Below are 13,327 nucleotides of genomic sequence, written 5' to 3'. Positions count from 1 at the left end.
CCTAAGCCGTCTCGGCCACCTCTCCTGAACCTGGGCTTTTGTCTTGCTCGCAATGTGCTCTTCCCCACCACTAAATTATTATAGTATAGTAGCCTCCAAATGACTGCTGTGTGACACTTCCTACCCTCAGTTTACTTTTTATATTCTGGAGACAAAAAAAATAATGTCAAGAACTTGTACACTTATTCACTCAACTAAGTATACACATGCTATCTTCTCCCCACGAGCCACACGCAAGTGTTTTTATCTTACATTTAAAGGTGCCTTGCTTTGCTCCATGTTTTTTGAGGGGGAAGCCCTCATTTGTAGTGTTTTTTAGACAATTCCTGGGCAAACGCTATAACTCTTACCATGACGTATTTTGGGCTATGAATGTGATAGCAACCAGCACACAAATTCTGCAGATATAACCTCCCTCCTCTCCTGGTACAGAACATACTGACTCCAGCACACCACCGCCCTAACCCACCCCTTTCTCAGGCTGCCACAGTTCTGAACTTGATCACATGCTCATTTCTTTCCCAGTAATGACGTACCTGATGGGTCCCTCCTACTCAGACTTTTGACATTTTTGTCTCTATTTATTCTTCATGAACTAATAAAAAAGTCCCCTTGTGGAGTGGGCCTAACTACCCCTAGGGGTGTCAGGTTCTCCTCTGATGTTTTCTTTACCACAGGAGCTGACGTAGGGTGCTATAATGTGCTCGCTTACATGTGGGGATTCTAATTGTATATGTGTGTGAGAAGCCATCGTGCTCACGAATAGCTGATGGATGAAGGAATTATTTGAAAGATTAGGTCTGGAGACAACTGACTTCCTCATCAAGTCTAACTCTACATCTTCAGCCTAATTCAGCCTTTTAAGATGACATGCTCTGAGTAAACCATCAACTGAGATAAAGATAATAATATATGAGACATTACTGGGTACATCTGAAAACACAGATATGTATTACAGTTGCTATGTCATTTAATGTAGACAAATTTTTATTTACTTTTCCTCGAATTTAATATTTTTGCCTTTTATTTATTGGACCTTCAGGGTCAAATTTGAGGCTAAGTATTCTTAGTCTTCGTGTTACATAGCTTACCGGGGTAATGAAAATCTTCTGTGAGTACCTTCTCTAAAATCTTTATTTTTCTAGAATACTTGAGTCCAAACCTTTCCTTACTTTTGTGAAAGGTACCCATAGATGGATTTACCAACAATGTAAAGTTCATCACTGAAATCCATTCACTCCAGAAACCACATATGGAGCAAATCCTACTTGGGGTCCCTTTCTCCTTATTACACAGATTAACATAATAAAACATAATTCAACACAAAGATGAGGTGGGAATGGTTACCTCGTCTCCTGCTGTAAGTAGGTTAGATCTGTGTGTACATCAGAAAGGGCTTAGCATCTAACCACAGAGACTTCGAGAGGGAAGAAAGGCAGAAACAGCACCACTCCCACCTGGAACTCTCATCCCATTATACAGTGATGCAGTTCAGCTTCTATTTCTGGGAAATAAATACATTAAAGAGAGAGTGAATCTGTTTTATTCAACTGTGGTAAACTTATATGCTTTCAGATACCATTAGTGTCAATGTGGGGGGGAAAGTTGTTTTCCGGCATTTTAGTACATTCATGCTTTGCTTTGAAACTTAATTCGAGGTCTGTAATCTTAGCATTATGCTTTAACAAACATAGACTCTCACAGATGGTGGTGTTTTTTGCTCACCTTTAAAACTTAATCAGCTGGTTTAATTAATTGCCCAAGGTTTCTCTAAAACAATGTTCTGATTCTTTTATGCAACTCTGCCCCATCGTAAGTTGGTGTTATCTTTTCCTCCAGATTTTTACAGCAAGTTGTTTAAAAACCGTGATCTCTGAGGGTGGAAAAAAAAAATGAAGTGCGGTTGAAAAGACAGTTATGTCGAAAGATAAACGGAGCAATATTACTTATCAAAATGGGTACAATTTTTGCTTGCTTAATGAGTACAAAACACAGCTTTCTAATACATACATAATGAAAAAAGGCTTTATAACATATCAAGTATGCTACGTTATATCAGGCATAACTGTATAGGATACATATCTAGGCCTGAGAGTGTAGATAACAAAATATAAGTGCTTTGCCTGTCTAAACATGTTAAATAAATGAGCATTCACTATCACATTCCAATACATTAGAAGATGTACTTGCATAGTTAATTTTTCTTTTTAATGCACCACATGTGATCATTTGAAGTGCTGAGCCTGAGTATATCTTGGTGTTTGAAGAAGGAGTTCTTTTCATTTAAACAAATCTTTATTTAAATAAGCCTTTCTGAAAAGGATCTTTGGCATATCTTCATTTGAGGAAGTTCAATCAGGGTAAATGGAGATAAAGAAGCTACATTGTAAGGAATAGCATATAACTAAGGATCATTCAGGAAAAAAAAATGGCAGCAGGCGTAAGGAGAATGAAACTCCCTGGGATTTCATTTGAACTTTGTAGACTTTAGGAGCTTATGTTCATGTGGGGCTTATGGACAGGAGAGAAGGGCTCTTTGTTTGTTCCTTAGTTTTTCGGTGGGGGCGTGGAGAGAGAAAAAACTTTTTTATTTTGATCAGATATGGAAAGAGTACTTCTCACATGAAATAAAGTTCTGCTGTCCAGTCCCTATGACGGCACTATACTAATGGAACAGCATGCTCAGTGATGCGGGCAACTCTGGAAGACAATGTTCACAAAACTGTCTACAGGTTATGTCTGTTGCTGTACTTGGCTCTTAGTCTTTTCCTACTGGTCACTCAACAGTTCATTTGCTGCAAGGAAGACAAGTTTCTGCCTAGGAGGGAGGAGAGCAGAGCTGTTGCGTTGATCAAACCCTCTGCCCCGGTAGAAACTGATATTAAAACACGAGTCGGTGCTATGGGCGTCGACCTCGTGTACAATGGGCGCTCGAGCATCCACTGTTAATTTTACCTTTCTCTTCCTTTTTTCTTCTTAATAGGGGGTCAGCTTTGGTGCACAACCACGAAGGCCATCTCTGAGGGTGAAGAGCTAATTGCCTTTGTGGTGGATTTTGACTCAAGGCTACAAGCTGCCAGCCAGATGACTCTCACAGAAGGGATGTATCCTGCACGCCTGCTGGATTCAATTCAGCTCCTTCCTCAGCAAGCTGCCATGGCTTCTATTTTGCCTACAGCTATTGTCAATAGTAAGTGCTGAGTGCTGTAGCCCAGCTTTGTAGAGGTGATGGGAATTTATGGGAAAAAAAAAATGTCTAGTGACAAGCAACCAGGCACAGACATTTTCCTCTAGCATTGTGTTTTCATTTTATCTTCTCGCTAACTTAGTGTGTGTGTGTGTGTGTGGTCACTTGTCTTGGGGGATTACAAAGGATACCTAACTTCAAAAATTTCAAATCAGGTTCCTGAATGTCATACACACACAAAACTGACATCCTGAACTAGATGAATAACATTCAAGGTGACTTAACTATGAGAAGGCCAGCAGCTTTCACCAACGCTTCTACAGAAGATTTGGCACTGCTCAAGGGCTACAAAGACTTGAAAAAGAAAAAAGAAAAAGAATACGGAATCAGAGTTTGATTAGATAGACTACTGAAAAAGAAGGTCAACATGGGTAAATCAGTCATCAGCTAATATAAAATGAAAAAAAGAAAAGGAAAAGAGAAGAATGCATGTAAGGTTGATATAATGTATAGGAGAATTTAAAAATATGCCCTGGAAAATTTACCTTTGTGAATATTTTGTATTAAAAAAAAACTAATAATAATATGGAGCTTGTTTTCTGTTCCTTACATCAGGAAGTGACACTTTATAGGCCAGAAAATCAGTGGTCTACAGGTCCCTAGATCTGATCTGCTTTCATGTAGCTCTGTGAAAAAAACAGTAGTAACACATCTTTAGAGGAGAATAGATTGTAAAGTTAGTGGGTAAGTGGACAATGGCGTGGGTCAAGAAGACACTTGAAAAATCTCTGAGACACTGAAAGATGGAGAAGAGAAATGGGGTCTTGGTATTGAAAAAAAATCCAATAACACTTTTGCTTTAACATCATCCTTCAGATTAAAGAAATGATGAAGTGATTCTGCAATTACGTGTATCCAGTCAATGTGTGTAGTACCTAAGCTAATATTATTAGATTTTCTGAACACAAATGTAGGTATTTTATTTTTTGGATCTTTACTTTGATTCTGATGGTGAGGAAATTGAAATAACGTGGACCCAACCTAAATTTGAGGTAAAAGAATTTTATTACCAAAGACTGCAGGAGTAGCTGCTGTTACCGTGAAACTCTAATATATGAATATTAATTTTAATTACATTGGAAAGTATATGCTGTTTGCTTTCTGTAGCAAGACAACTATTAATTTCAAATAATTCAGCATAGATGCCCAGAGCTTCTGTTTTCCTTCTGAAATTAATCAGTTAAACTTGTCCTACTTAAAGGGACGTTTTACTAAATTGTGTAGCCTTGTGAATAATGTAAATGTGATGAACCCGGGAAGGGGGTAAAGTAATACATAGTGCTAGTTTATAATTTTGAAATTAAATTTCATTGTGAAACTCTGCATTGCCCTCGCTGTCCTGACTTCCCGCTCTCTAGAATTTGGTCCCTCATCTCTTTTCATCCCATCTCCCTGAGCTGTGACCTTGACCACCATAGGTTCTACCACCAGCTACAAATAATATCATAAATTACAAGTCCAGCTGTTTCTGAGAGATTTTAGGCCTCTGTTGCTGCTTTTCCCATGTCCTGCAGCATGTTTTACATACATATTAGATTCCACACGTCCACTGTGACCACATGCCCTGGTTTGGCTGGCTTGGTCCCACTGCGCAGTGTTATCTGGCATCTTCTGGATGGTACCCCCTTTCCCTTGAAAGTGCTGGGTTAGTGCAACACAAAGTCAGATTCCGTCACCCCTGCCTGAAGCTGTCACCTCTCCATCCTTTTCCCTGTATAGACCAAGGTAACCCTTACTGACCCAGGGACAGAGCAGAACTTTTCCATCTGCTTTAGCTTTTAGCTACAAAGCACTGGTCATCACCTCTAGTCACTTCTCCTTCCTCAGTGTAGCTTTTCTTTCTCTCTGCTACCCTTGCTGTTGAAGGCTTAGGGAAGTTAGGTGAAGACTAGATTATAGTCCCAGTCCAACCACTCACGTGATTATGGGCAAGTTACTCAACCCCATTTTGCTCACCTATAAATTTGTGAGGGAAAAATAAAAATGTCCATGAAGACATTTTCCATGAGTGAACACATGAAAATTACATAATGTGGCATAATGTAAATTACATAATGTGCTTAATAAACATGGTATGTCTGTTTGCTACAATTCAAAAACTGCTGTTTCACTTAGAGTACTGAGATTGCCTCCTACTAGTCAAAAATCTTCCTTACAAATTCACTACTTCCACTGCCACTGCTATGATTCTAGAATACACAGTTGTGTTGGTCTTGGTTAAAATGATCCTATGACTCTCCGTATCATTAAGATAAAACCATAAACTTCTGTACATTCTTTCATGGTCTACCCTTGCCTTCTATAGCCTCTTCTCTCTCCCGTCATGCCCCTTGCCTCAGCAGTACAGAGGAGATTGCCTGCCTTCACCCAGTCCCTCTCTTAGGCTCTCATGGATTTCCTAGGGCTATTTCTTTAGCCAGGATGACTGAGCTCCTCTTATCCACCTGACTAGCTTCCCCTCATCCTTCATACCTCAATTCAGGCATAGCATCATCTTCCCTCCAATCCCTTCTCTGACCTCCTCCTCCCTCCACTCCTCTCACCAGCCCAGCACCCCTCAGAAAACTCCGCAGATAGTCACCAGGCTACCATGTAATGAGCTGACAACCTATTCATCAACTCCAGACAACTGTACGCATCTTAAGGCCAGGTCTTTTGTCCTTAATTTTGTTTTACATTCAAACATAGAATCTAGTGCATGAGAGATTAGTTTATTAAATAATCTGTAACTAGTTTATTAAATAAACAAATGATGTCTGCAGTTGGTATCAGGTTTAACGTTAGTCATTAGTTCAGTAATTACATCCTTACCTATTAAAAAAAAATTTCAGCATATGTAGTGTTATGGGGAGCACAAATGTTTTGGTTACATGAATTACTTTTGTACAGTTTGAGTCAAAGCTATAAATGACTAGATAGTGTGCATTGGACCCATGAGATGTGAATTTACCCCTCCCTTCCTGCCCCCTACCTACTTGCTTCCCGTTAAGTTTTACTACCAAATGTGCATATGGGTGCTGATCTATTAGTTCCAATTTAATAGTTAGTACCTGTGGTGTTTGTTTTTCCATTCTTGTAATATTTCACTTAGAAGAATGGTCTCCAGTTCATCCAGGTTGTTGCAAAAGGTAATATCAGTTTACCATTTTTTAATAGCTGACTAGGACTCTGTACTATTCATACATCACATTTCATTAATCCACTCAGGTACTGATGGGCACTTGGGTGGATTCCACATCTTGCTATTGTGAATTGTGCTGCAATAAACATTCAAGTGTCTTTTTGATCAAATGACCTTTCTCTTTGGGTAAATACTCAAGAGTGGGATTGCTGGATCAAATGGTAGGTCTCCTTTTAGTTCACTGAGGTGTCTCCATACATCTTTACACTTTAATCAAACAAATAAGTTAATTACACCACTTTCTAAATGCATATTTTTAAAACCATACATACAATTTGAAAGCACTATCTTGTACTTTCGATGTTAGAGTCTCCTACAGTACCACTTCTAAAGAGTCTGTGGGACATTCAGTTGCATAGGGTACTATTTCTTTAACTGCCTACTCTTCCAGGGTACAACACCGCCCAGGACTATACTCCTCACTGTCTGACTGCCTAATTCACTACCGGAGAGCAGATTCAGAAAAATTGAACTCAATGCTGCTTTACTCATCACTGGTTTCAAATGGACAGCAGCTAATGTGTCTCTATGTTTTTGCCTGCAGAGGACATATTCCCTTGCAAGTCCTGTGGCATCTGGTATCGGAGTGAGCGAAATCTGCAAGCCCATTTGATGTACTATTGCAGCGGGAGGCAAAGAGAAGCTGCTCCAGTGTCGGAGGAAAATGAAGACAGCGTCCATCAGATTTCCAGCCTGTGCCCCTTCCCGCAATGCACCAAGAGCTTTTCAAATGCCCGAGCTCTGGAAATGCACCTGAATTCACACAGTGGTAAATGCCTCTATTGTTTCTGTTGCACCAGCAAACTCTATTCTTTCTATAATACATATGTACAATATGTACACATATACATCTATATTTAGCTATCTGTAAAATCGAAATCTAATTTGTTAGACCAGACAGTGTGATCTTATGCCACTTATACTTAGCATATTTTACTCAAAGGACTTGGGTCTGAATACTTTTCTAACAACTGCAGTGCTCCAACTGTAGGCCAAATTGTTCTACTTCTTTTCAGCTGAGGTAAAACAGCGTAGTTTTCCAAAAAATTTCTCAGTACCCTTTGTATATTGACATTAATATTTATTCCTTTAATATCAAATTATCTTTGGAAACTGACCATAGTATTTATTCCATATGGTAGGATAGAAATAGTAGTTAGGTACATAAAAATAAGTATTTGCTAAATTAAAATAAAGGTATCATTTTGATAAGTGCAATTAAAATAATATAGTAAGGATATCTACTTTTAATTATGGATCAATAAAATTTTTCTGACTTCCAGAGTATGTATCATAACAGAATAGTTGATTTTTATGAAATAAAACTACTTATAGTATCACAGTTTTTAAATTCCCTAAAACAATTTAGGCTAAAAAAACAAATAAGCTTTTTATTATAAGCTCTCTCTTAACAGCAAAATGGAAACCATTCCCAATTATTTTGGATTGGATGCCAACTATTTTTAGTTTCATCTCATAGCTTTCTGATGAAAAAAAAAGAAGTTAATCAAATGTACAGAATTATATTAACTTGAAATATTTTAAGGTGCATTCTTGGATGGAGCAAACCAGGGTTTGAGAATCACAGTTCTTCAGCACCTCAAACACAAAACTTGCAGGATACTACTAGGTGACTTTCTCAGCTATTTTTGCGTGGATTAAATAATTTTAAAACCGTAATAATGCTCAGTTTTAAAATACTTGCTCCAACCTGCAACACTCTCAATAGAGGGCAAGCTTATGTCTTTGACCCTATAAAGGATCAATTTCCTTTCTACTCACCCTCTTCACTCTACAAATGGGCTGCCTTCATGTAGGAGTGAAGCAAGGACACAGAAAAAGATGGTGAGTTAAGTAATATACAAAACAGAAAGAACAGAGATGCAAGAGTCTTTTCAACTAAATGGGAAAATGAGGATTGGATTAGTTAAGGATAAAAGGAGATGGGGTATGAAGTCCCCTTTCATCCTCATAGGACTGGGTACCTCTGCCATGTTTTCAGCTTATTAATATAAAAGGCGGTTCTCATTTTAGTCTAGGGGATAAGCCAAGCCTGATTTAACTCTATGTTAACAAATGGGACCTTGCGTTACCTTAGTCATGGCTATCCACTATGGTCACGTTCAAACTACAGTAGAACCTCTATACGTTGACCACTCAGGGGACTGTGACAAACTGGTCAGCATACAGAGGCGGTCAACATAAGGAACTGGACCTACTGTACTGATATGTACATGTGGTGCACGTCCAGGGTATAAAAATTAGGTCAACTTGAGGAGGTGGTCAATGAAGGGAGGTGGTCAACTACAGAGGCTCTCCTGTATTTGACAATTGACTAGAAATAAGCAGTGATCACTTAGCATAGATGCCCATCCAAAATGATTATGTTAGTGTACAGGTGTCTACTGGCCAAATATCAACCCTGGATAGTGATAAACCATGTTCAGCAAAACTACTGAATAGAATTCTAGATGTATATGAAAAATAAATTAGGAGGTTTTTAATTGGAATCTTTTCTCAATTAAAAAAGAAATTTGGAATCTTTTGACTAAATTCTATATATAGTGCACTGAGAGTTATTCCATTTGCACTGGCTTCAATAGCAATCCTCATGATGTTCGTGGTTTCCAATGTAGAGTGTAGTGTGGTGGTAATTACATTAAACATTATAAAACCTGAGGTATAGGTACGGCTCTATCCCTTAATAACTCTCTTACCACAATCAATTCCCTCAGCCTCCTTGGGAGTGTTTCCTCCCCTGTGAAACAGAGACAAGGACACTTATTCCACTTCAATGCTCAGCAAAGTGCTTTGGAAACTATAAAGTGCTATTAGATTATCACACGAGGCAAAACATGTTAAAGAAAAAATTAATATCACAAATGAGATTCTGAGAGATTGTGATTTATTCCCACTGTGTTGCAGACATTAGGTCATGAGGAAAGGTGCCCATCTTTAGAAAACCAAAGCATATGGTTCTCAAGGTTCTTATTTTGTGTGTCTCTCCAGGAGTGAAAATGGAAGAATTCCTCCCTGCTGGTGCGAGTCTAAAATGCACCGTCTGTAGCTACACTGCTGATTCCGTGATCAACTTTCACCAACACCTGTTCTCCCATCTCACTCAAGCTGCCTTCCGGTGTAGTCACTGCCATTTCGGCTTCCAGACTCAGAGGGAGTTATTGCAGCACCAGGAACTCCACGTCCCTGGCAGCAAACTGCCCAGAGAAAGTGACCTGGAACACTCTCCAAGTGGAACTGACGACAGCTTACAGCCAGCCACAGACTTGTTGACCAGAAGCGAACTCCCCCAAGGCCCAAAGGCCATGCAGACTAAAGATGCCAGCTCTGACACAGAGCTGGACAAGTGTGAGAAAAAGACCCAGCTCTTCCTCACGAATCAGAGACCAGAGATACAGCCTACGACCAATAAACAAAGCTTTTCTTACACAAAAATAAAGTCTGAGCCCTCTAGCCCCAGGCTGGCCTCATCTCCAGTTCAGCCTAACATTGGGCCTTCTTTCCCTGTGGGCCCTTTCCTATCTCAGTTTGCTTTCCCCCAAGATATCACCATGGTCCCTCAGGCTTCAGAGATCTTAGCCAAGATGTCTGAACTGGTGCACCGGCGACTGAGGCACGGAAGCAGTAGCTACCCTCCCGTGATCTACAGCCCTTTGATGCCCAAGGGGGCTACTTGTTTCGAGTGTAACATAACATTCAATAATTTGGATAATTATCTAGTGCACAAAAAACATTATTGCAGCAGCCGATGGCAGCAGATGGCCAAGTCCCCAGAGTTCCCTGGGGTGTCAGAAAAGATGTCTGAAGCTGTGAGTCCCAACACTGGCCAAACCTCCATCAACCTGCTCAACCCAGCTGCTCATTCTGCTGATCCGGAGAATCCACTTCTACAAACGTCTTGCATCAATTCTTCTGCCGTTCTAGATTTAATCGGGCCAAATGGGAAGGGCCATGACAAGGACTTTTCCACTCAAACTAAGAAGCTTTCCACCTCCAGTAGCAGCGATGATAAAATTAATGGAAAACCCGTTGATGTGAAAAACCCCAGCGTCCCCTTAGTGGACGGGGAAAGTGACCCAAATAAGACCACCTGTGAAGCTTGCAACATTACCTTCAGCCGGCACGAAACATACATGGTCCACAAACAGTATTACTGTGCGACACGCCACGACCCTCCGCTGAAGAGGTCTGCTTCCAACAAAGTGCCTGCCATGCAGAGAACCATGCGCACGCGCAAGCGGAGGAAGATGTACGAGATGTGCCTGCCGGAACAGGAGCAGAGGCCGCCGCTGGTCCAGCAGCGGTTCCTGGACGTAGCCAACCTCAGCAATCCTTGTACCTCCACTCAAGAACCCGCCGAAGGGCTAGGGGAGTGCTACCACCCAAGATGTGACATCTTTCCAGGAATTGTCTCAAAGCACTTGGAGACTTCTCTGACCATCAACAAATGTGTCCCCGTTTCCAAATGTGACACGACTCATTCCAGCGTCTCCTGCCTAGAGATGGACGTGCCCATAGATCTCAGCAAAAAGTGTTTATCCCAATCCGAGCGGACAACCACATCTCCCAAAAGGCTGCTGGACTACCACGAGTGCACTGTGTGCAAGATCAGTTTCAACAAGGTAGAAAACTATCTGGCCCACAAGCAGAATTTCTGCCCGGTGACTGCGCACCAGCGTAATGACCTGGGTCAACTCGACAGCAAGGTGTTCCCAAATCCAGAAAGTGAAAGAAACAGCCCCGAGGTCAGCTACGAAAGAAGCATAATAAAATGTGAGAAAAACGGGAATCTAAAGCAGCCTTCCCCCAACGGAAACTTATTTTCATCCCACTTAGCCACCCTGCAAGGCCTGAAGGTCTTCAGCGAAGCCGCTCAGCTCATCGCCACCAAGGAGGACAACAAACACTTGTTTCTCCCTCAATGCCTTTACCCCGGAGCGATAAAGAAAGCCAAAGGAGCTGACCAGCTCTCTCCCTACTACGGAATAAAGCCCAGTGATTACATCTCCGGTTCGCTCGTCATCCAGAACGCGGACATAGAGCAGAGCACAAACACAGAGAGCGAATCTCCGAAAGTCCAGGCGTCCTCCAACGGGTGTGCGGGGCTGAAGAAAGATTCGCTGCCACTGTTGCCCAAAAACCGGGGCATGGTCATCGTGAACGGGGGACTGAAGCCAGACGACAGGGCCGCCGCCAACCCGCAGCAGGAGAACATTGCCCAGAACCCGCAGCACGAAGACGGCCACAAATCTCCCTCGTGGATCTCTGAGACCCCGTTAGCTGCCAACGAGAACGTCTCCCCGGGGATCCCCTCCGCAGAGGAACAGTTGTCTAGTATAGCGAAAGGTGTAAACGGTTCCACCCAGGCGCCAAGCAGCGGGAAGTACTGCCGGCTGTGTGACATCCAGTTCAACAACCTTTCAAACTTTATAACTCACAAGAAGTTCTACTGCTCCTCACACGCAGCCGAGCACGTCAAATGAACTAACGAAATAAACATCCGTCACCTTTGGTACCAGTGTTTAGTATGTTGTTTAACCAGTCCAGGAAAAAAAAAAAAAAGCTGTTTGAATTACATCTGGGCAGGAGATAATTCATTCTGGCTGAGTTGAAGACTTAAGGTGAAATTTCATTACAGTCCATTAGTAAAGTGTATTATTGGTGCCATTTTCAACAACGACAAAAAAAAAATAATTAATTTATTTTACCAGCAGTATTCATAGCTGTGGTTATGTTATTTTTTATTTAAGAACTTTATATTAAAGTCATTTGTAATGTTCTTGTATAGTTCTTGTGTAGCACATCTGGTTTGCACTGTATAGTAGCTTTTAAAGAAAATAGTCACAAACAATACAGGAAAGCATTTTAGAAATAGCTTCAAAAGCACTTGTGTATCTTGATTTTTTTTTTCTTATATGCTGTTGCAGAGTTGTGTATATGCTAAAATATAACTTGCAAAGATGTTCGAAATACACGTGCTATGAGTTCGCCTTAAGATTTCAATTCTCGGATAATCAGGCTCCATTTGCACTTTATATTTTAGCAGATACCGTCGCTTAGTCACTAGGCTTTGCATTTGTATGTAGCCGTATGTTTCTGTCCATTTTCTTAATCTTAAACATGTATGTTAAACGCAGATGGCAAATTTTTCTTGTATAGTACTTGTATTTTCTTTCGCTGATGCGGCTCTGTCTCAATTTTTAAACCTTTGCTGTTAAAATGCAATACTTTATAAAGAATGAACAAAATTACTGGAAGCAGTATTGTAAGTAATGAGGTAGTATTAATCAGTTTTATCTTTTGAAAGGCACATTCTAGATCGAAACCCTAAACTCAATGCTGCAAGTATGAATTTAATTCATATATAAGATCTATTTAAATATAAGAGTTAGCAATACTGCCCCTGGTGATCACAAAGATAATGTTCTACTTCTGATAGAAATAATTTCTCAACAATTGTTGTTACTATGCATGTATATGGATGGAATAAAATTCCAGATTGTTGGAGAAGTTGGGCGTCCTTTTTTTCTTCTTTAAAGCACAAGAGAATTCTATTCTTTGTGATGAGAATAGGTTCAAAGCAATACGGAATAGCTGTAGTAACACAAAGACAAACCAGTAAATTATTATTTTTTATGTATCCCTAATTAATATAACTTGCTATATTAAAATGAACTAAAGACTTCAGGCCATAAAGCTAGAGAAATTCTTCATTGTCACTATGTATACGCAGCAGAATCTCTCTATCCTCCACTCCTCGCCATCACTCTAACACAGAAGAAGAACAATTTCATGAGTGTATAAATAAGTTACAAGTCATATGCATAAGAACTGGCACAGGTGGTGAAATGCATCATAATTTCAGATGGACTTTGCCAGAG

At 40.4% G+C, this 13,327-nt stretch overlaps 1 protein-coding gene across 2 annotated transcripts in view; it reads left to right on the top strand.

Moving 5' to 3' along the window:
* Positions 1-12,956, top strand: part of ZFPM2 (zinc finger protein, FOG family member 2) — a 446,479-nt gene extending 433,523 nt beyond the window's left edge. For both annotated transcript variants that reach the window (XM_023517990.1, XM_003782416.1), the window contains exons 6-8: positions 2,984-3,190; positions 6,973-7,197; positions 9,438-12,956. In XM_023517990.1, coding sequence (XP_023373758.1) covers positions 2,984-3,190; positions 6,973-7,197; positions 9,438-11,929 — 2,924 coding nt within the window. In that variant the 3' untranslated portion in view covers positions 11,930-12,956. The remainder of the gene's footprint in view (positions 1-2,983; positions 3,191-6,972; positions 7,198-9,437) is intronic.
* Positions 12,957-13,327: the final 371 nt, after the last annotated feature.

Source organism: Otolemur garnettii, unplaced genomic scaffold (genome assembly GCF_000181295.1).
Source record: "Otolemur garnettii isolate 467f Iridium unplaced genomic scaffold, OtoGar3 scaffold00004, whole genome shotgun sequence".
NCBI lineage: Eukaryota > Metazoa > Chordata > Mammalia > Primates > Galagidae > Otolemur > Otolemur garnettii.
This window is presented reverse-complemented; position numbering and strand designations above follow the sequence as displayed.